General features: G+C 41.2%; 1 protein-coding gene across 1 annotated transcript; it reads left to right on the plus strand.

The window, feature by feature from the left end:
- Window positions 1-9,429: 9,429 nt before the first annotated feature.
- LOC134185595 (beta-alanine-activating enzyme-like) lies at window positions 9,430-24,127 on the plus strand. The gene is made up of 15 exons (XM_062653418.1): window positions 9,430-9,691; window positions 17,392-17,467; window positions 17,914-18,027; window positions 18,084-18,134; window positions 19,781-19,873; window positions 19,934-20,162; window positions 20,219-20,394; window positions 20,447-20,672; window positions 20,727-20,872; window positions 21,904-22,451; window positions 22,507-22,649; window positions 22,714-22,877; window positions 22,942-23,067; window positions 23,247-23,381; window positions 23,438-24,127. The coding sequence occupies exons 1-15, from the start codon at window positions 9,489-9,491 to the stop codon at window positions 23,900-23,902; spliced, it is 2,895 nt and encodes a 964-aa protein (XP_062509402.1). The 5' UTR covers window positions 9,430-9,488; the 3' UTR covers window positions 23,903-24,127.
- Window positions 24,128-24,243: the final 116 nt, after the last annotated feature.

Raw genomic sequence — 24,243 nt, forward strand, 5'->3', positions numbered from 1 at the left:
AGTTCCTCGTTTGAATATTCTGGTGTAATGTCTACTGCTCCACAAAAGTGCCTAATTCTTCCATACGTTGTGTTCCAGCAGTATCACTATTGTGTGAAGAGAAAGATTTGTGGGGAGCATGAGAATGCCCATCTGCGTTGGTATTGTTTTTGCCCGCCTTATGCTGGATGTCTCACTTGTACTTGCTCAACGTGACAATCCATTGAACTAACCGTTCTATGGGATGTTTGATTGATTTAAGCCACGAGAGAGGGCAATGATATGTGATTAATAAGAATTTCTGTCATACAGATACGGTCTAAATTGGTGGATGCCCCAAACCAGAGCCAGCGTCTTTTCCTTTGTGTTGCTGTAGTTGTGTTCCTATTTTGACAAAGCACGACTTGCATATGCCACAACATGCTCACGTCCTTTATGCTATTGCGACAACACTGCTTCTAGTCCCTTGTTGTATGCGTCCACCGATAGGTAAAAATGAGACTCGAACCGATGGTATGCCAAAACTGGGGTCAGCAATAGTTTGTCTTTCTTTTGTGCAGTCTGCTGTCTAAATGTAATGAGATGCCTTAGACAACGAGGCAAATAAAGGGTTTGCTATAGGTGTGAATCCTTGTATGAACAGCCAGCAATAGCCAGTTAGGCCCAAAAAGCTCTTCAATTTGGACTGAGTTGACGGTAAAGGCAAAATTTTCTACTGCTTACACTTCTGCGTAAGGTAGAACTCCACGAGAAGACACGACGTGACTGAGGTAATGCACGGATTCTCGTGCAAAATGACATTTGCTCGGTTTGAGCTCAAGACCAGCTTCCATGAGGCGACCCAAAGCACTACATAGTCACTCTATGTATTCTTAAAATGTGCGAGAAAAGATGACAATATTGTCTATGGAGACAAGGCATTCTTCCCATTGGAGTCTTGTCAGTATGTACTCCATCAGCTTCTTTGGTGCGTTAGCTAACCCAAATGGCATACTCTTAAACTCATATAGTCACCGTGCCATACTGGACGCTGTCTTGGGTCAGTTGTCTGGATGCACAGAGATCTGCCAATAACCGCTGGCTAAGTCTAACGTAGTAAAGAGCGTGGAACCTGCTAACGGGTCCAAAGTTTTGTCGGTCTGTGACAGCAGATAGGAGTCAACAAAGAATCTATATGTTCCGTCCCATTTTTTACAAGAACAATCGGTGAAGCTAAGCATTGTGAAAACTTGATTGTCTTCAACTGCTCACAGGTTATGGGAAATTTGACGTGGAGGCTGCCTGAGTGGATAGGGATCTGATATTGGAATAGTGTGCTGTGTCACAGAGGTGCGACCCACATCAGTAACGTCAGAAGAGAATACGGGAAGGTGCGTGAATATAATATCCTGCAGTGGCAGATAACTACATGGAATCCAAGGCTACATCGGACCAATTAAATTGCTTTAAGAACGCATCGACGACTTGGGCGCGTGATAGTCTTCTGTACTGCAGCTTCTGTATCACAGTAAGATGAGCATCTCACTGTGGAGATAATTTTTTCATGTTGTTGAACACAAGAGATGTGTCCGACAGCAGTGCCTTTTTGCAACTGGATGGGCTGCCAAGAGACATGAACTGCACCTGTCGCTAGATGAACAATGGTATCTTTGCAGGCCATTGCTACAGTGCGGGACAGCATAAATGCCTGCGTGGCGTTAGGTCAGGAAAATGTCGTAGTTTGAATTTGCCTAAACGGTCTTGCTTGAAACTTTGCACATTTCTTTACTAATAGTTTGTGTATATTATCTCAACGTAAATAAGATATCAAAGTGTGTCTTCATATAGGAAGGAATGAGAAGACTCGGCCACTTACTAAATTCATGTTTTTCTATATGAAAATTGTATAGTTTGTCGAAAGTCAATAATATTGCTCACTGACATTGGTAACATAATGTTATAACAATCTGCTGTTGTGAATTTTTAAATTTCTATTGTCTACTTGAGATATTAACCAAGTGAGGCCCCAAAGGAGGATACAGTCTGGAGCCTATCATTTTCTCATTTTGATGTTGCTGATGCCGAAACTTTATCTAGAGCATCTAGACGCATTGGACTAAAAAACGTTAAAGACGTTTCAAATATGCATCCGTTTACTTGTTTGGCAATGTTTATTTGCTTAGAACATTTCTATAACACAACCTATTAATATTGATTGAACACAAGTCATAAATCTAACAGCAAACAATCATCTAGCAGTCAATAAATGCAACAATACAGGTGCAGCGGCGCTCATGACGGTTTCTGATGTCTAGCTGCTTATGAACAAACTCAAACAGCAACAACGACAGCATCTTCAGATTGTCAGACACTAAAGGTCTTACCCACTCATCCAAGCTATCCTAAATGTCGCTGTCCCAGTGATTTTCCTAACCCCTTTCAAACATGCGTCCTCATCTTGCGCATATTTGACCCCACCCCAAAGAGGCGTGGCCTAAGTATGTGATGTGGTACAGTAGTAAACGTTTTTGGTGAATGTAATTGTAATGTATGTATATCAACCAAACTTGTAGACAGGTTTTATTATTAAACCAAAATTCAAACAAAGGTCTATACTAATAATAACACTTTGTGACTATGCTCATCATGTTATAATATAGTCATACAAATTACGCCTAGATGCTGTCCAAGTATTAAAGGCAAATACTTTCTACTATAGTCTATATCAAACAAACATGTGAACATGTTTTACTAGTTCATTAATTAACCAAACGTGTGCAAACAAACTTTTAACAACAGTCTGTAATTATGTTTATCATGTTATGTGGCTAGCAGTGACTGCCTATAACACTTTGCGCCCAGGGTGCTGTCCAAGTAACCTTCTAGCTTTGTGCTCTTTCCATTTGCAAAACGCACGCTCAAAATTAAACTGATACATAGGTGGTCCTTCTGTGAAATGTGCATCAAGCAGTCAATTTTCTCTTCAGACAAACGGTTCCGTAGTTTTGTCATAATACGATTCTGACAAGAGAATCCTCTTTCACAGCCAGCATTTGTTACTGGTATGACAAGTCCTGCAGCCAGAAGGAGTGATAGGTGTGGGAAGACATCTCTGTGTTCAAGTAATTCGAAACTTGTTGCTCATAAGGGGCCTGCAAATCAACCATTCAGTCATTGCATCTTCATTGACAAAGCCCGGCTTTTCAAGAGCTTGTTCTCCAAAATGATTGATCAACATCCGAATCTGTTGATCTCCATAACCTACTAGGTCTTCAATAGGAGGAAGATTTCGAGGATCAAACAGAGAGAGAGCATCTAATATAGCAACAGATGGAAATCTAGCATGAATGTTATCCAACAATTCCTGCAAAAACTGCCAAAAGACTTCAGAAAACTTTGTAAAGTATCCTCAGAGACATTGACAAGGATTCTGTCACCGCTTGGCAAAGAGAGAGTAATATTATCATCTTTTCGCTTAGCTATCAGGCTAGCAAGATTTGGGCCTTGGCAATGTTTCAAACTCACTAAGGCATCAACTGTTGCCTTTACAATAGGGCCTACATCAGCGTAATTTAGTGCTTTGCGTTGCAAGACGAGGCTCAATTTATTGAGTAATGGGAATACATCACTAAGACCATACGTAGCAAGCAGAAAGGAAGCTTTCTTCACAGCCCTGAGAAGGCCTCTAGCAGAGGCACAGCCCTTCTCTGCTTCATGTTCTAGGCAAAGCACTAAGGAACAAAATGATTTACGAACAGCATCAACAGCACCACGAAACGACAACCACCGAGTGCTGAATGTGGCATGAAGGGTAACACGATGATCATCTACTACAGTCTGAAGGCATCGTAAATGAGACGTTATGGTAGATGAATGTGCAAAGTAGTTGTACACACTGTTGATTGTTGCTTGGTATAATTTAAATAGTGGTACAGCATCTGCTGCTTGCCCACTTGCAAGGGCCAAACGATGTGCTACACAGTGCACCTGAATCAAGTATGGTGAGCACTTTCTGCGTAGGCGCACACCAACTCCAGACTTGGTCCCTGTCATTACAGGAGCACCATCAGTTGCCAATCCTACGACAAGCCTGCGATCAATGTTCTTCTTTTTTAGCAATCTAGAAAGGGCTTTTGTGATGTTCTCACTATTTGCCTCTCCAGCCAACTCAACATCAGCTATATAAAACTCGCAAGCCTTCCTTGTCTCAGGATGAACAGCCTTTACGTATACCATAAGCTTCCGGCTGACATTGATGTCTGTTGATTCATCTGTCATTAAGCCAATTAGTGGGGACATTTGTAGGATGAATAATACATTCTCTTCTACAACAGAGTTAAGAGCAGCTTGAAAGTCAGCCACTGAATTGCTGCTCTGATATGTTAGCTGGTAACCTTTCCGTGTTGGATCTTCTTTGTTCAGACGTTGAACATAATCAACTCCTTGGAAACTCGGCAAAGAAGAAAGTGAGGAAAATTTACTAGATGCCAATTCTTCTTTAGCAAGCCAATAGACTGTACGAAGCGCTCCTACAACTGCCTTCTCCTCCTCTGAAAACGAGTTCTGAGTAGCTATCACCATGGCTTTTCTCTGTTCCAAGTCTAACAGTGCACTCATGTGGTCTGGACAGTTCATGTGACGAGACAAAGCAGTTCTTTGCATATCTGAGCAACCAGCAGTAAAGTTGTTCTTTTTCTTACTTGTTAGACAAACTTTACATCTCATTTTTGACCCATCAAATGTAAGCCATGAAGAAAATGACAAGTCTGACAACCACGATGAAGAGAATTTCCTCAATTTCTGGTAACAGTGGCTTTTTTCATTACAACAACTTAGGTTTAAAAACATTTGATCACTTTTCGGTGAATCAAATTTTTGCAAAGAAAAAGAGGAGGCCTGAGAAGGCTGAGGCATACAAGATTGATAGAGGGCAAAAGACTCTCTGAATTTGACTGGTGGAAGTATTGAACCTTGGAAAAGCAACTGAGATGTATCTTCAGGTGGAAAATCAGTTGCCTGAGATAATAAGGGGGTTGTTGGTTGTTGAGACAATTTATTGACTTCTGATTTCATTGGTGGTTCTGACTCCATTGATGAGGAAACTCTTTCAATCTTCTTTGCATGTTATTTGCTGGATTCCAGAAATCAAACAAAGTCGCACTGTGCCTAGCTTTACATCCATGCTGTCTTTTTCTGGATTCAGAGAGATAATTGTGGTCACTTGATTGCATAGCAACAGGAAACACAGGAATGACAGCAACACCAGGTGTGCTCATTAGAGCTTGTACATGTTACATCATTTAACCTAAATGGTTCCAGTTGCTCTCTGTACATCTCACAAGATAATTGGATAATGATCATAGCTCCACCCCTTGTATCTGAATCCTGTTTTCTTTTTGTAGGAAGAGCTTAGTTAGCCTCCTAGACAAAAACGCCAGGCCCTGCTATACCAAGATCATCAGGGTCCAAAAGGCAGCAGAAATAATGCAGATTTTGACGTTCAACCTTATGGGAAATAGTCTAAACCTGCCGGTGTAATGGGTTTTAGTAGACAAGAATTCACTTAATAGGATGTGTCCCTTTGTCTGAAATCTGCGTCCCAACCTCCTCAAATGCGTCCCAGGACGCATCAAATGTATTGTAGGAAAATCACTGCTGTCTGAGAAAACATCTGAGCTCTGATTGAGACTGTTAGGAACTGAGAAGCCGCTCTAGAGAGATGGAGCTGTCGCCGTGAGTTCCCGAAAGGGGCTCTCTCCTGATGATGTTTTCGTCTTTTGTTTCGCTGCCGGGGCTAGCATTCGAGATTGAACCTACTTATTCCAACACGTGGAGTCCATGGCGATAGCAGGGATGGCATTGTCAGGCCATTGTCCGATCACCAAACAGCCATGCACATGCAGTAGCCAATCATTGAACAGAATGCTAACTTCGTTATTCTGTTAGCTACGACCACGTGGCATACACCATTAGATAGCAGGACGAATTTCTAGCTCGTGTTAAAGTTGGGGGCATTTATGCTGTTCCGCACTGTACTGTTATAATGTCGAGCTGTAGAGGCCGAAACTCGGAAGCATGAATGTGTTGTGCAACATGGATCTTGCAGCAGCTAAAATGCTATCACACATCATTGATCAGAAGCGCTACTTCACGCCTTAATTTTGGAATCTGGAACTTGGATTGCAGCAAGCATACATGGTTATGATCTTCTACACCTCACAAAGCACCACCTCCTTTCATTTGATATTTTTTATACATGTGACTTGAAGTCTCTCTCACGTGATGTTTTGTATCTCAGTAGGGTTAGATTATACATTCACATAATCGAATCAAAAAGGGGCCCCTACAGTATCATGATGTTCTTGGAAGATGCCGTATTTCTGCAGTTCTAAAATTACTGTGATTTGACAATTTAGACAAAATTTTAATTGCTGTGAATTAAATTTCTGTGTTCCAACAAGGAAGACAGTTACTGGTACAGACAGTGTCACACATGTACTGTACATGTGTCGCAACGGTGACTTCCTGGGACTTTGAGGATAGGACTAAATATCTACGAGTTTTATCTGTGCGCTCCGTGATTTCTTTGCAGAAATAACCAGTTATATGGTACCTCTTTGCTCCAACTAATGAGGTTGTGACATCAGCCTAGTCATGTGATGTGCGAGCGCTGGATGGAGGATTGAGGTGAGAGCCTGGGGATGAGGCTCGTAATGGGCCTAGCATGGGCTGATGTGGGTCGACTCAGTTTCAGAATATTATGCGAATGTGGGCTAGAGTTGTGTCAAGCGGTACTGAGCCTTGCTGGCCTAGCCTGGCAAGTCTTGCGGTGCTGGCTGAGTCTGGCATGGTCTCCTTGTGCCATGTGAATGACAAATTAAGCTAAATTGCTGACTGTGCATGCTTAATACGTATAAATGGGTGTGGAATGAGCAAGAGACTTCATCTCTGAAGCAGTGATCAACCCAAATTGAAGTATGCGCTATAAACAAGATAGTGTGCAAAAGGTTAGCTGAGTCAATGCTTGGTTTTGATCAATAATTATAGTCCGTGGGTATGAAACCCGGGAGGTGTTTTACACACATCTTCTAGTGACCAAGCAATATTTTAGTGCTAATGCGACACTTTTGATTTCTTGACTCTGTCTGCCATATAATCTGTGCCGGGATCTGATGTGCGTCTGAGCAGCCTGTCACTAGAACATCACTATCTGGTGAACAGATGGTAAGATTTATGTGAGATGCTCTTGTGTTTGCTGCATGGTTGGTGTGTAAAAATATTCGGGTGTCATGCGTCTTCACTGCATGAAAGTGCTGGAATCAATTAGGCATGCAGTGACAACTAGGCTATCGATTTGTAGTATCTTGAGCAGTTGCTGCGGCGACACACAAATACACACTTATCATCAAGGAAACGTGCGTATTTTGGCAGCGGCATGTCATTTCCTAGACAGAAAATCAACAAATGCTATTCTATTTGGTGCTGCTGCCATGAACCTTTTCTGTTGTGAAGAAGTATCTGTGATGATGCTGTACTAGGATGAAAGCAGGAGTGACAATTGATGCACTGCAATTTATCTTCAAATTTTTAATTGGCAAAATGCAGATAGTGATCAATCATGAAGTCAACTTGATTTCTGGAACACGTATAGAAGAGCGATTCCGTCAATTAGAGATAACTATAGCATGTTGTACACCAGACAAGGTTACTTTTAGTTGAGTTAAAGATTGACTAGGTGATCTTACCGCTCTCACATGGTCACTGCATGCATGGCTACTGTTGATGGAGGGATTCAAAAGACAGCCAAGTCTAAAATGATACATTTTAATTGATACCGGAAAATGTGTGACTCCTGTTAAGTTTTCATTAAATGCTACCCTTTTGGCATCCATGCAGTCGTGAAAACAATGACCTGTCGATATTGGAATAGTGTGCTGTGTCACAGAGGTGCGACCCACATCAGTAACGTCAGAAGAGAATACGGGAAGGTGCGTGAATATAATATCCTGCAGTGGCAGATAACTACATGGAATCCAAGGCTACATCGGACCAATTAAATTGCTTTAAGAACGCATCGACGACTTGGGCGCGTGATAGTCTTCTGTACTGCAGCTTCTGTATCACAGTAAGATGAGCATCTCACTGTGGAGATAATTTTTTCATGTTGTTGAACACAAGAGATGTGTCCGACAGCAGTGCCTTTTTGCAACTGGATGGGCTGCCAAGAGACATGAACTGCACCTGTCGCTAGATGAACAATGGTATCTTTGCAGGCCATTGCTACAGTGCGGGACAGCATAAATGCCTGCGTGGCGTTAGGTCAGGAAAATGTCGTAGTTTGAATTTGCCTAAACGGTCTTGCTTGAAACTTTGCACATTTCTTTACTAATAGTTTGTGTATATTATCTCAACGTAAATAAGATATCAAAGTGTGTCTTCATATAGGAAGGAATGAGAAGACTCGGCCACTTACTAAATTCATGTTTTTCTATATGAAAATTGTATAGTTTGTCGAAAGTCAATAATATTGCTCACTGACATTGGTAACATAATGTTATAACAATCTGCTGTTGTGAATTTTTAAATTTCTATTGTCTACTTGAGATATTAACCAAGTGAGGCCCCAAAGGAGGATACAGTCTGGAGCCTATCATTTTCTCATTTTGATGTTGCTGATGCCGAAACTTTATCTAGAGCATCTAGACGCATTGGACTAAAAAACGTTAAAGACGTTTCAAATATGCATCCGTTTACTTGTTTGGCAATGTTTATTTGCTTAGAACATTTCTATAACACAACCTATTAATATTGATTGAACACAAGTCATAAATCTAACAGCAAACAATCATCTAGCAGTCAATAAATGCAACAATACAGGTGCAGCGGCGCTCATGACGGTTTCTGATGTCTAGCTGCTTATGAACAAACTCAAACAGCAACAACGACAGCATCTTCAGATTGTCAGACACTAAAGGTCTTACCCACTCATCCAAGCTATCCTAAATGTCGCTGTCCCAGTGATTTCCCAATGCTTCTTGGGTTGCTACTCTTCAGCCGTGCTTCTCAGATGGTTCAGGCACTTATCAAGCATGCCTGCAGTATGTATAATAAATATCAGATACCTACCCTGTGGCGTTCGTTCCAGGTGCGGCGTATATTTCAAGTTAATAGCAGGATCCTGCAGCATTTATTCAAGGCAGTGTTCTTTCAAGGAAATGCTGTATATTAGTTTAGCCAGATGTCATATTGCTCTGACAGTGTTCATACATTTAGGATGTTGATTTGGTAAAATTGGTGCTGAAACGATAATAGTTTGTTCATTGCTGTTAGTGTAAAGATAGCGTAGTTTCTATAGCTAAGAATGATTGATTCTGCTTGTAATAAGTCTGTCATTTTGTTACCTTCTTCAGGCATCAAAATTTGGTGCTACCAAGTACTCTGAATGACACTTGCAGGGTGGATGTTATAATTATCTGTAACTGTTTATTCAGGAATTTATTGAAGCCATTGGATTTGTTACTGGAAGCTTTATGACTGGTATGTCACCCTTGGCAGGAGACCATCTTCCGGCTGGACTTGTTTTGATTTACTTGGAGCATGACGTCCCCAATGCAGCAACATCTGGACATCACCTGGAGCTTGCATATGTATTACATACTTCAGGCTCAACTGGAAGACCAAAGGCAGTTAAAGTACCTCATCAGTGCATTGTGCCAAATGTAATTGACATCAGGTGATCATTTGACATTAGCAGTGTCTGCTTACTAGACATAGAGGGTGTTCACAGGGGGGAAGAATGGGGGTAAGAATGATTAGTTCTGCGTTAGTGTCACAGTTCACATTGGTCTTAATCATGATTAGTGTAACTGCTATTCTAATGCTCCTAAAAAGCAGCATTACAACCACGTTAGTGGCCTTAGTGGTTGCATGTGACTTTAGCACATGAGGTAGTATACAAGAAGATCATGCTGCCGATCGTTGCTGATGTGGTGTTGTATGTTTGGATGCTTCTACAAATGCAGCAACAACGTACCGACGTATACAGAAGAGCAGACATGCAAGTAGTCCAGATGTCGATGTGAACATGCTCATAGTCAAGGGTTTGTTGGATTGGGGGAAACAAAAGTGTAATTGACCGGTTGCCATTTTGATGTTAACTGAAAATAGGTCATTTGTCATTAGTCTGTCACTGCAGTAGCAAAAGCGTTCACGATCACAACAGGATGGATTAAAGGAAACAGTCCTCGCAACACTTATCCAATATGACTTTCCCTATTATCGTTAGCTGAAACACGTCCCTAGCAATTTCTTTGAAATGTAACTTATATGATAAGTCTAACCACGTACTGTCTCTGTATTTGTGTACTTACTGTACAGTGTGCACACATACATACAGAACGATATCGATGTAATTATTCGATGTTCCTGGTTTGACTTAATGTCCAGTATTGGAGGGGCAATTTGCAGTGGGTTAGCTAAGGTTCCCGGATATACGGGATAGTCTTTGGGGTTCATTACCCGAGGCCCGGATTTCCGGGCTGAGGGTATAGTAATCGTTTGATGACCGAGCAACCGACTGACCGACCATATATAGTCGATTAGCACAGATGCAAATGAAGCTATTCCGACCAATAGACGAGAAGTGGTGTCATTACCGACCAATAGATGAATGTGATGTCATCATGAGGCTCCACCTCTCTTTGTTTGGTAGCTGCTACGAGGCAACAACCAGACAAGTAGCTAGAGAAGCGGCACAAACTACGAGATGCCTAGAAAAGCTGCACAGAGAACGAGACTTTTACATTCTTGTGAACTGGAAAATCGGTGGTGGGCTGCTTGTTTTGCTCTCCATTTGTAACATATGTTTCCCACCAACAAACAGAACAATGATCACACCTGTTACTTCATCACGTAAGGCGAAGATGGCCAGCTGGCCTAGCGTCGAGGCTCTCTGACTTATAACATGTGGCTTGTTCCAGCACTTCGAAACAACTACATTTCTACAGTGTAACATGCATGTTTCCCCCCATTACGACAACTACCAGGCATCTAGAGAAGTTGCACAAACAACCAGAAGTCTAGAGAAGATATAGAAGCTATACAAACAAACAGATGCCTAGACAAGCTGCAGAAACAACCAGACGTGTACATTCTTGTGAGCTGGAAAAGCAGTGGTGAGCTGCTTGTTTTGCTCTACATTTGTAACTTGCCCACCGACAAACAGAACAATGATCACGCGTGTTACTTTATCTTTATCACGTAAGGTGCGTCGAGGCTACCCGACTTGTTATATTTGGATTGTTCCAGCACTTTAAAACAACCTGATCTACATTTGAAACGTGCATGTTTTCCCCCATTACGACAACAACCAGATGTCTAGAGAAGCTGCACAAACAACCAGACGTCTAGATTGTTGTGAGCTGGAAAATCGGTGGCGAGCTGTTTCTTTTGTTTTATGTGAGGGTTTAGGACTTAGAAACAACGCCTAAGCTAGCTACATTTGTAACATTCATGTTTTCCCACATCTAATTTTGTTTTGGCTGTGGGGTTACCTATGGCACGCCTAAAACCGCCCATAGTGGCTCATTATGACTTCAAAAGCTGCACAAACAATCAGACGCCTAGGGAAGTTGTACAAAGAACTAGACATCTAGAGAGCAAAGGGGTTGTAAAATTATGCTTGTTCCATCAATAGTGTCATCTTCTGAAAGCCCAAAACATTGTAGGTGCATGAAATCGTGTTTTGCTCACTGAAAATCAGTGCTGCTTCTTTTGTACCTATCTAACCAAAAGCTGGTTTCGTATTTGCTCTATACTTTCGCTGTGCGTGGCGGTTAATTGGTATTGTTTAAACCATTCTGTTATAGCGCAACTAATTACCTTCAAGGTGCATACCGGCCGAGGGTTTGCACTTCTAGTGCTTCTTCATTCTAGAATGTTCTAGACGTTGCATTGTATTGAGAACGCTAGTTGCGGTTGTAACAGAAATACATTACAATTGACGCTGTGAACAACTATAGCCTTGTGTTTTGGGGTGAGTGACTGTCGACTAGTTCGATTCGAAGATGGCTGAAAAACCGCTTGGTTACAAGGATTTCGAGAATTATAGGGAAGACGAGGAAGAGGACTCACTGCGACGTTTTGACAGTTGGCTAAAGAATTTTTTTGTCTTTTACGTTGTGTTAGCTGGGGTGACTACAGGATTGATGAGACTAGCAAGCGTCAACTATTTACAAAGTGTCTAGATGAAGGGATAAGAATGTGGCTTGAGAATTCCTTATTGCCAAAAGATATCAGTTCACCATGGACGAATTAATTGCTCAAGTGAAGACTTTTTTTGACGAAAGCATAACGCCGTAGTGGAGAGAGTGCGTCTGCATAGAAGACAGCAACAAGATGAAAAATCTGTATAATCTTATGCAAGACCACCTTAAACATAGTCTCATGTAGCCAGACCATCTCCGCCTACATCCTTCCGGCGAGAGATAGTCTGGGGATATGCCTAATCCATTCTTGTTCTGCGCTCCCCAAGAATCGTGGGGACAAAGACCTCTTTATAGATAGCAGGAGGTGTTGCTTAATCGCATTCCGCTCGTCTCTCGTGTGCTAATTACTGGTTAGTTACAATTGTAATTAATTAACAAAGATGTATGCCTGTTAAAGGACGTCCTACTAATCAAAGAGAAGACATTTGTTCGTCAATCTTGTGGACTTTGAATAGCGTGTTGAACACAGTAGCGCAATAACGAGACAGAATAAAGCGTGAATTCCCACAGCCGCGATGATCGTGCAGCTTGATCGAGAGGCGTTTTAGTTCCTCGACACGTCAGACAAGTACATGTAAGAACACAAGGCGCTATATCGGCACTCTACATTCAAACAGCACGCTAAAACGAGCAGCAACTGAATAAGACTAACGGACAGTGAAAGAGCGTCATGACTAAACAAAAGCACGTCACATGCTTATGTCAGACGCACAAGGTCACAGCACTAGATATAGAAATCAGACGTCGATCGGTGAAGAAGCACAGCCTCACGGACAATTTGGCCACAAAACGTACGTCCGTCATGCAACAAGACAGTAGTTCAAGGTCGACAGATTGAAGAAAGAATAGCTAATTAGTGTATGTTCACACGCATGACTGTAATTCAACACAAGCGAAATGAGCGGAATGCGATTGCGTGACACCTACTTAGACCTCCTGCTATTTATAAAGAGGTCTTTATCCCCATGATTTGTGGGGAGCGCAGAACAAGAATTGTATAGGCATATACCCAGACTACCTCTCGCCGGAAAGATGTAGGCGGAGATGGTCGGGCTACGCGAGACTACCTTAAACAGATTGCGGCGAACTGTGAGTTTTCAAATCTAGAATACCTGAGTCATATTCGAGATGTGTTTATTGCTGGTCTGTCTGACGAGCATATGTTACAGAAACTGTATGAAAAGGAAAATTTGTTATCCCTTACTTTTGATAAAGTTTTAACTTTTGCACGAACCATAGAGGGAGCAAAGGAGAGTGTAGTAGCTATCTGGAGCAGCCCTACCCCAGAAAAGGATATGTCGGTCATCACATAGAAGTCTTACATAGGTTTTTTATGGCGATAATCGAAGGAGGGCCGGTGTTTACTGGATATGCGGAGATGCTACACACTCCCAGTGGGCGTGTCCTGATTGAGAAAGCCAGCAGAAGGGCATGTGCTTGTTCAAGAGGACTGGAGGTGTAGGAAAGGCACGTTTATTAGAGAAAACTAGAGCTCAAAAGAATTATCAGGTCAGATCTTGTGACCAGAAGAGTCGAAGAAGAACAATAGCGCAGGCAGAACAGAGTTTATGTTCAGAATCTGCATCAGAAGAATGTGAAGACGTTGAGTCGGTAATCAAGGATGTGTTCTCAGTTGAAAGTGTTCAATTGACTTCTCAAAGGCTTTTGGTGGAGGTGCAGATTCAGAAACAATGGGTGACTTTCAGGTTAGACACCGGGGCTGATGTGTCATTAGTAGAAGAAACATTGTGGCAGAGGTTTGGGGAGCTGAAATTGAAGATGAGTACAGAACATTTGCGGAATGCTTCACGAAGGCTGATGAAGTTCAAGGGTATTTTTACCACTATTATCAGTTATCAGGGCTATGAAGCACTTGTAAAGTTGTATGTTCGTCATGGCACTGGATCCAATCTTTTGGGGATGGACTGGATAAGGGAAGTCGGTTTGTCAGGCATTTGCATCGAATATTTGAAGACATTGGGTGAAAAGGCAATTGCTCATGGTATACGTCTTTCAGCCATGTCTGCCACTGAGGATGAATGTCTTGGATTGAGTGCGATATTAGGTAAATATGCACCAGTTTTTGCTGATGAGTTAGGCTGTTGCAGTCAGATAGTTGGGATTCAGGTAAACCCAGACGCTAACCTCAAGATGTATCCATTTTGAAGACCTTCAATCCACCGTAGAGGTAAAATTGAGGAAGAAATAAAAAGGAATGTGGAGAGCGGAGTATTGGAACCAGTTGATACTGCGGTATGTGCAGTCCCCATGGTCAACGTTATGAAACGGTCAGGAAAAATTCAAATTTGTGGAGACTTGAAACCAGTGAATAAGTTTCTGTCAGTGGTTTGGCATCCAGTTCCTTATCCAGCTGATTTGTTTAGTTATTAGCTGGTGGAAAGAAATTTTCCAAGCTTGATTTATCTGATGCTTACAGCCAGCTCAGAATTGATGACAACAGTCAGCGTTATCTAGTCATTAATAATATGCATATGGATTTATTTAAGTTTAAGCGCCTTCCATTTGGGATCAGTCCTGCACCAGCCCTGTTTCAGCGAGTGATAAGGTGCTGGCCAATTTGGATGGGGTGGGAGTGTTCTTTGATGGCATTATCACTACTGGGTCAACTAAAGAAGCACATTTGCAAAATCTTTCTGATGTTCTAAAAAAATTCAACGAACAGGTCTGCGCCTCAGGAAACAAAAATGTATTTTCTTTCAAGACTCAGTGACATATCTTGGGCGTGTTATCGATCATCACGGTGTTCGAACTTCAGAAGAAAAGACTAGAGCGATTCATCAAATGAATGCCCCACAAAATGAGGCTGAGCTTCGTTCCTTCTTAGGAGTGATTAACTACTTTAATCAATTTTCCCACATATGGCTGAATACACTTCTCCACTTAATTATTTGCTAAAGAAAGACAGTCCTTAGGCCTGGTCTTCCAATGCGCAAGCTGCATTTGAAAGACTCAAACAGGCACTAGTTACGTTACCAATTCTGGCAACATATGACCCGAGCATCCTGTTGGGATTATCATGTGATGCGAGTGAGAAGGGGTTGGGTGCATGTCTTTATCATGTCATGGAAGACCGTAGAGAAAGACCCATAGCGTATGCATCTAAATGTTTAACTCCAGCTGAAAGGCACTATTCCCAAAGTGAGAGGGAAGGTCTCTCAATAGTGTTTGTAACACAGAAATTCAGGCATTACCTTCTGGGTCATAAATTTCAACTTTGGACTGATCACAGACCTCTTATTTCTCTCTTTGATGTTACAAAGGTTACAACACTGACACGCTCAAGCTCTTGTTTAGTGCGTTGGGCTTTACAATTGTCTCAGTTCGATTATGAGATTGTTTATCAAAGTTCAGCTTCTCATGGAAATGCTGATTGCTTATCCTGTCTCCCTGTGAGCTCTGATGACAAGTTTGGTGAATTCAGCAGGTCAGAGGAAAACACTGAGCACTGTGTTGCTGAATTAGAATGCTAGTTGATTCAAAATGACTTGATTCAATATCAGGAGCTGCAAGAATATGTTAAGCAGATCCCATTCTTCAACGCGTAATTCACTATATGCATAATGGTTAGCCATCACGTCTGAGAGACAAGCAAATACAAGCTTTGGCATCTTGTCAACAACAGTTGTCTGTAAGAGATGGATGTGTTCTGAAACATGCAGAGACAACACGTATTATTGTCTTAAGTGCTATCAGACTGCAGCTTTTAAAACAGTTGCACCGTGCCCATGTTGGTGCAGACCGAATGAAGGCCATGGCCCGGCCCTACATTTGGTGGCCAGGACTAGACAAGGACATCAAAGAAATGGTGCAGCATTGTAAACCTTGTGCCTTACACCAGTGCTCTCCACCAACAGTGCCACTTCATCCATGGGAATTCCCAGACCGTCCGTGGTTTAAACTACATGTAGACTTTGCGGGACCATTTCAAAACAAAATGTGGCTTCTAGTAGTTGATGCTCATTCTGAGTGGCCTGAAGTACGTCAAATGTCAATAGGATCTACATCAGCTTGTCGGACTATCTCATGTCTCAGGGAGCTTTTTGCTCGCTTTGGTGTTTCCAAACAAGTGGTGACAGATAACGGCCCGCAATTTGTTTCTGCAGAATTTAAACAGGTTTGAAAACAACAGGGTATATTACACATGTTGTCTCCGCCCTATCACCCGAGGAGCAATGGCCAAGTCGAACGGTTTGTACAATCATTTAAGCAGTCCGTTCGAAAAGGAATGACCGCTCCGAGAGCTACTCTTGATGAAGTTGTTATGGATTTTCTGGCGGTTTATTGGAACACTATTCATACAGCGACAGGGAATTCACCAGCAAGACTGTTATTAAATAGAGATCTCAGATGTCAATTCAACTTGTTGCTTCCTCCCACCCCAAGGAAATTAGATGGCAAATTGCAGAACAGGGTGCGGGAGTCTCAAGAGAAGCAAAAGACTGTCCATGACCTAACGGCTCGAGACAGAGATGAATTTCAGGGAGGTGATTGGGTCTTAGTTTGCCATGGAGTCCAATCCAAGGAATGGAAGATTGGTTGAATTAGTAAGGTCTTGAGGTGAAGATACTATATGGTGACGATTGGTTTAGACAGTAGGAAGGTCCATATCAATCAGTTGCAGTCATATCACTCGGGTATTCAGGAGAAAGAGGAAGAGCTACTGCTGTTACTACAGCTGCGCCTCCGGTTCAGACTAAATCTAGGGTTTGAGATGTCGTTGCAATAAATGACACTACATCACTTACCTCTTCTGACAGTGAGTCGGATTCAGAACCACCAGAAGCCATCGTGCGCAGGAGCAGCCGTGTCAACAAGGGTCAGCTACCTGACAGATACGGTAGTTGGACATCGTAATCTGTTTTAGTTGAGGGGGGATAGTGTAGTGGGTTGGCTAAGGTTCCTGGACATACAAGATAGTCTTTGGTGTTCGTTCTAGAATGTTCTAGATGTTGAGTTGTATTGAGTACGTTAGTTGTGGTTGTAACAGAAATACATTACACAATTGTGCCCTTTCTGCTTTTGCTCCCACTTCCACCTCCCCCTAATAGCTGGGAACATGTTTTTGGATACTGAATGAGACTGACAATTCAAGTGCAACCTTGCTAAGAATTACATTTCTTATTTCACATTATTGGTTGTTTTGTAGGGAGAAATTTTCTATTCAGTGTGATGATGTTGTTCTGATGTGCGCTCCATACACGTTTGATCCAAGTGTTGTTGAGGTAAGTTTTGAAGATTTATTCTAAAATGTAATGATGGTTGGTATGAAGACTATCATGTAGACAGAAATATTTCACATTTTTCTCAGTGGAAATATCCTTTCAACTATTGTGAGCATGAGCTTTCTGAGCATGGTAGAGTTGGTATTGTAATATTCTAGTAGTAGTAGTATTGTTTTGAATAATGTTTTCGAAACTACTGTTTTGAGGAAATTTGTTGCTTTGAAGTAGTTGAAATATTGCTTCTGAACAATTTATAGTTTACTTAAACAACGGCATTCAAATATTGGTAGTAGGGTTGTCAGAATGGACGTAGATATGGTAGGTTATTTGATCTGGGAATATTGGAGTATTTCTGTCAGTATTATCATAGGTTTGTTTGAAGCAATGAAAATTACAAATGGTTGTATGAGCTCAAGCTAAATTGTGATTTTGGTTCATGTACATAGATGTTTATGACTCTATCAAGAGGAGCATGTTTACTGATTGTACCTGATGAGGTAAAAGCTGCTCCCAAACACTTAGCAGATGTGATCACCAGACATAAAGTGACTGTAATCCAGGTGAATCGAGCTTTGACTTGTCATGTATGTTGGCAATAATTGTAATGTTGTTTTAGGCAACTCCGGCTTTGTTTAATCGGTTTGACCAGAGTTATATAGTTAACAAGGTATGCTATAGTTTATTGGATTGCAATTTTAATGTTAAGTGAATGCAGGGTCCCCATACAGACATGGTTGCTTGGAACCAGAGACTCAGGAATGCTTTTAGTTAGGGATTCTTGCTCAGTAAATTCTGAAGTGTGCATCTGATGCAGCATTTGCATGTTCTCTGTCTACATTTATGGTAGTTATGCACGTTCTCTGTCTACATTTATGGTATTGTTATGCATGTTTTCTGTCTACATTTATGGTATTGTTAAAATACAGATGTAGTGTACTTTTTGGTGTGTGTGCGTGCATGTGCGTGTGTGTGTGTGTGTGTGTGTGTGTGTGTGTGTGTGTGTGTGTGTGTGTGTGTGTGCGTGCGTGTGTGCATGCGTGCGTGCATGCGTGCATGCGTGCGTGTGTGTGGTGCTGTAGCTCAATTGGTTAGAGTGCATTTGGAGAATGAAAACTTCCGGGACCTTGCAGGGTCACAGGTTCAAGTCACACTGATGGCGAGTTATGGCATAATTTCCTTAAGCAAGAAACTTACATCCAATTGCTTCTCGTGACTCAGGAGTATAAATGAGTACACTGTACGTGGTCATTGACTGGGGTGGTCACGATCGCTTGCTTGGCAGTGACATTATGCAGCAGACGGGTTCTTATGGGCCTTGGTGTCCAGTCCCAGCTGTGCCATTGTTAGTGCCCCTGGAAGACTCCAGCCAAGCTTCAGGTGGATTATTGTGCTGGCCCTAAGCCTCCACGTAACACAAGGAGGCCCTGTCTCTAGAGGCAGGGGAGCTATCTCCGCAACTGACCTTAAGGTTGACGTCATTCACGAATAACATGGAGGGCTTGACATTTGTCCACTTTGTTCATTTGTGTGTGTGTGTGTGTGTGTGTGTGTGTGTGTGTGTGTGTGTGTGTGTGTGTGTGTGTGTGTGCGTGCGTGCGTGCATGCATGTGTGAGTGAGTGAGTGAGTGAGTGAGTGAGTGCGCACGTGCACGCTTGCGCTTGTGCGCACACGTGTGTGTGTGTACTTAGTCTACTGTTCATATGGCTATAGAGGTACTACAAGCAACTGTAATTAATGCTCTTCTGAACAGTCAGGGAAGTTGTTAGATTGTTGCTTTTGCTCTGTTTCTAATGTGAATGAAGTCTTCGAACTGGCATTGCTATTTTTTATTTACTATTGGTTAATTGTTGTGGCTTTACTGTGATGAAGTTAAAGTAATGATGAAATAAGAATACAATTAGCACATAAATGAATAGACAAATCAAGAGACAAACAATGAATAGGTGAATGATTGATTATAAGAATGAACAAATTAGTAGGTTTCAATTGGTTTATATCCAGACCCTTTCCTTTGCATGTAAATTAACACAGATTTTGCATGGAAATTAAATTAATAAAGGGATGTTAACTTGCCATCTCATTCATCAGTTTCGAGTAGCCAGACCCTTTCCCGCTGTGTGCCTGGAAGTATGAGGTGGCGGGAAAGGGTCTGGCTATACGAGACTACTCATTTATTTATGGAATAGAAAGTTAGTGGGTGAAGTTAGTTTTTTGCTCATTTGTTTGTTTTTGTTGTCGTGTGTGCATTGTGTGGATGAGAACAGAATGTTTATAGCAGTATGTGCTTATGTAATAACAGTATGTTGATGTAGTTGCTTGGAATTGGTTCAAAGCTTCGTGTAGTTGCTTTTGGAGGAGAACAATGCCCAACCTTGGCAACATTATGTCATTGGAAGCATTCTGATGTCAGTTTGGTTGTTTGAGTATTTAGCAATGGTTATTGGGATTCATGATTTACATTATAGAACAAGACTCGTATATTTAATCTGTACGGGATTACTGAAGTGTCCAGTTGGGCAACATGCTATGAATTGACAAATGAAGATTTGGAGTTTTTCAGAAAGAGACGTGTACTAGACAGCAAGTCTACAGTGTCATGTAATGTTCCTCTTGGTTTTCCTTTGACTGACACCCTGCTGGAAGTAAGAAAAGGAAAAGTAAAGATAAGCAGTGGTGAAGGAGAGCTATGGATAGGTAGAATTGTGTCAGTTACTTGTCTCATCACAAGAGTGGAATTTGTATTGTTGCAGGTGGAGAGAAGAGAGTTTGCTTGCTAAATGATGAACAAGTTATAGTAAATGGGACAATGCGTTTATCTGGAGACATTGTTTTTATTTGCGAGGGAAAAACTTTGTATTATGTGGGCAGGAAAGATAACCAAGTAAAAATCAATGGACGCAGAGTTAACCTGGAAAATTTGGAAACGGTACATTTACTTCATTATGGTGTGGAATGGTGTTTTGCTTACTATTTTTTAGACTTTGTGTGAGCTGCCTGCTATTCAGAGTTGCAAATTACTTGTCAGATCTACTGCTTCACGCCAATGTTCCTTACTAGTGTGTGTTGTGCTGAATTCAGATTTTCGTACGTCAAAAGATGTAGTGGACAGCAGCATTATTAAGCAGATGGCTCAAGATTGCTTGCCTTTGTTTATTAGTCTTAGTGAAGTCTGCATTGTTGACAAACTACCATTGACTGCACATGGTTATAAATTTACTTTTTGTTGGGTGATTTGTGAACTTACTGTTTCATTTGTAGGGAAGGTTGATCGGGAAGCTATGCTATCTTTAACTCAGAGTAATAATCAGGTCCTTGTCAGGCCTGCTAGATCTGTTTTGGCAGACAGGTCTTCATGCCAGGATGTTGATTCAGCAGTTAAAGGAAATTTGTTGTTGCTATGGAAGGTATTTAATGTCTATCATGTTTGTCATTAGTCTTGTAATTTCTGTACCATTTTGGTTTAATGTGTCTTACTAAAGAAGGAAAGAGTAAAGCATATACCGGTAGACACTTCGATTAACTTAATAGAAGGGGAGGTGGACTCTGTTGTCCCAATAGTTTGTGTGATCTGTTACCGTACTATACATGTATGTGTTATACTGTATATTAGAAGAGTTCCGCGTTGCAGTTTGACTGTGTATCAGTATGCAGTAGTTATGATGGTTATTGTGTTGTTGTTCCTACTGCTGTTAGTGTAGGTGAAGATTTACATATTTATGCCAATCACAAACACAAGTGTTACCCTACTTGTACATTTTAATTAATTAAGGGGAGAAATGAAAGGGCATTCTGTGTATTGTTTTTTAATGTTTTATGCTATATTAATTGTGACAGTGTATGAATGAAGTTGCAACCATTGCTACAGACATCAGGACTGTATATTCACTGACTGTCAGGCAAAAGACACAGTAGTCACTCTACTTGTACTGGAGACAAATTCACTGTAAGTATAGTGTTGTGTTTTCTAGACATGAAAAGATGTTTCACCAGCCAAACTAGGGAATAGGAATTGCACACTGGTGTGAATTTACTATCATATCAAATATTGTACAATACAGTTGAATTGTGCTTATTCTTTGAAATGCTGAAGTTGTACATTATAAACAAGTTGGTAATCAATGTATAGCATAATGCTATTTGCTCTACAATTAGTCTTTGGTCCGACAAAGAAAAAGCATAAATTAACCTTTATGGAAGTTTGGTACAGTACTGATGCGTATATAGCTTATTGTGAAAACTATGCAACAGTTGTATGCAGATGATATGCTAATGGTTATGTTGGTCCAAGTGGTTATTGCTTCAGTGCATTCATAGTGTAGTTTAAATGTATGTTGTACGTGTATAGTGTAGATTTTTTCCACACATTCACAATTGGAGCTGAACAATGAGTGAGATGGTGGCATGCTAATCACGGACACTTTACTTTTATGTGTAGAATGGTATTCGCTTGTCTGCTTTATGTCAAAGAACTGATGCAGAATTAAAGGAATTGACTTTTCTAGCTGCCGGTGGTACATCTGTTGCTGCAGTTGAACTGGCAGAACAGATTAAACAGACCGTATTTGGATTTGAGGCTCAAGATTTGATTGAGATAATCTTACACAATCCGTTCTCTTACTTGGAAGACTATGTAATGAAAAGATTACTTCAACAAAGTTCACAATCTCCAGAACAGGACAGTAAGGATGATAAGACGATTAGTAGTGGGACGGATGTTGAATTTCCTCATTTGAGTAAAGTGCCCAAGATGTCAGTGTTACACTATTTGAGAGACAGTCATAAATGTAATGGAATGTTCTCAGCTTACTTGCGACGAGGTAGCTGCATTCAGCATATTTCGATGGCTGTGGACAGTAGTCAGTGCTGTGATGGCAGTGAATATCTTAGCAATGAGATTACTTGTGACATGAGGGTCTCACATCTTTGGAGAGTAGATGTTGGTAAATGTGTTGATGCATCACCCTTGCTAGCATTGGGAATCAGGTGGAGACCACTTGGTTTGCTGTTTGTGGTTGTATCTCATCTTTTGTATGAGTAGGAGCCTTGTGTTTATTGGTTCCCATTCCTATCTGTTTACAGCCATTGATGTAGACACTGGTGTTGTTGTGTGGCAAACTGAACTTCCTGACAGAATCGAATCCTCAGCGGTATTGTCTGCTTGTGGTGAATATGTTGCTGTTGGTAAGGAAAGGGCACAGCACTAGAAGATAATTATATAGTTGTCTAATGTTTCTTTTGGCACTAGGTTGCTATGATGGTTGTTTGTACGTTTATCATGCAGACTCAGGTCAATTGTACTGGAAATTTGTAACCGGTGATACTGTGAAAAGTTCACCTTGTACTGACCCTTATACTGGATATATTTGGTTTGGCTCCCATGATCATTATTTGTATGCAGTGGATCTGGAGGTAGTCAGTGTTTAGCTGTAAAAGCACAATTTTATGCTATGATATGATTTTATTAAACATTTAGGGGAAAAGGTGCATTTCAAAATTGCATTGTGGTGGTGGATCATGCTTTGCTTCTCCTGCTATTGATATGATAATGCGCTTCCTCTATGCTGCGACCTTAAGTGGACATGTTGTTTGTGTTGACCTGGTCAGTTCCAAGCCTTTTTAGCATACCATTGTGTGTGTGTGTGTGTGTGTGTGTGTGTGTGTGTGTGTGTGTGTGTGTGTGTGTGTGTGTGTGTGTGTGTGTGTGTGTGTGTGTGTGTGTGTGTGTGTGTGTAGCAGTACTAGGTGTATATTATATTAGTTATCATTTTGTGACTTTAGGTCAAACAGTCAATAGTATGGACTTACAACTGCCCAAAATCATTGTTTTCATCGCCATGTGTTACACAAGAGCATAACGTTTGTATCGGGTGCGTTGATGGGTTTATTTACTGTTTGGGCATGAATGGAAAATTGGTAAGATTGCCTGGTATTATAGCCATTCTGTTTTCTAATGTATTGCTGCTGATAAGATATGGAAATTTAATACTGAAGGCCCTGTGTTTTCTACTCCATGTGTATTGCCAGTTTCAAAGGCCTCAATAAGTGAGCTACTACAAATGTGTCAAGATTGCAATGGAATACATTCAGAAACATGTAAGGTGATTCTGATTGGGTCACACAGTCACAAGGGATATTGCTTGTGCCCACATGGGCAACTACTGTGGTATTGCCTTACAAATGGTCCTATTTATGCAACCCCATTTGCTTTCTCATCAAGAAAGAATAGTTCAAGAAGTGGCTGTACAGAACTTAATCCAATGTCGTGTTTTGTCAGCTCTGTTGGAACAATATTCATGGTAAGAATTGGTGATGGAGTTATTTTGACTCAATATCAGTTGCCTGGTGAAGTGTTTTCTTCACCTGTCATAATGGATGGTAGCATTCTGCTTGTTGGCTGCCGCGACAATAATTGTTACAGTCTTAGTATTGCCTAGTTTTGCAGTATCATATGAATCATCATTTTGCACTCTATAAGTAACCACACTACTTTACTTTAACTCAATGACATAAATATCTTTCTTTGCTTTGTGAAAGAGAATAATGTCTAGCTTGTTAGCCTCTATCCTGTTGATAGTCTGAACAGCTAGGCACATTCCACACAAATCGTCTGAGACTGGTGGTCTCTCGCCGGAAGGATGTAGGCGGAGATGGTCTGGCTACGCGAGACTATGGTGGAACGGCGTTATACTAGGATTTATGTTCTGAATGCAGTTTGAAGCGGTAGCAAAGATGATAGAACGAGACTTTTAGAGCATTATTGTGTCGACGCATATAC

Source organism: Corticium candelabrum, chromosome 10 (assembly GCF_963422355.1).
Source record: "Corticium candelabrum chromosome 10, ooCorCand1.1, whole genome shotgun sequence".
Lineage (NCBI taxonomy): Eukaryota > Metazoa > Porifera > Homoscleromorpha > Homosclerophorida > Plakinidae > Corticium > Corticium candelabrum.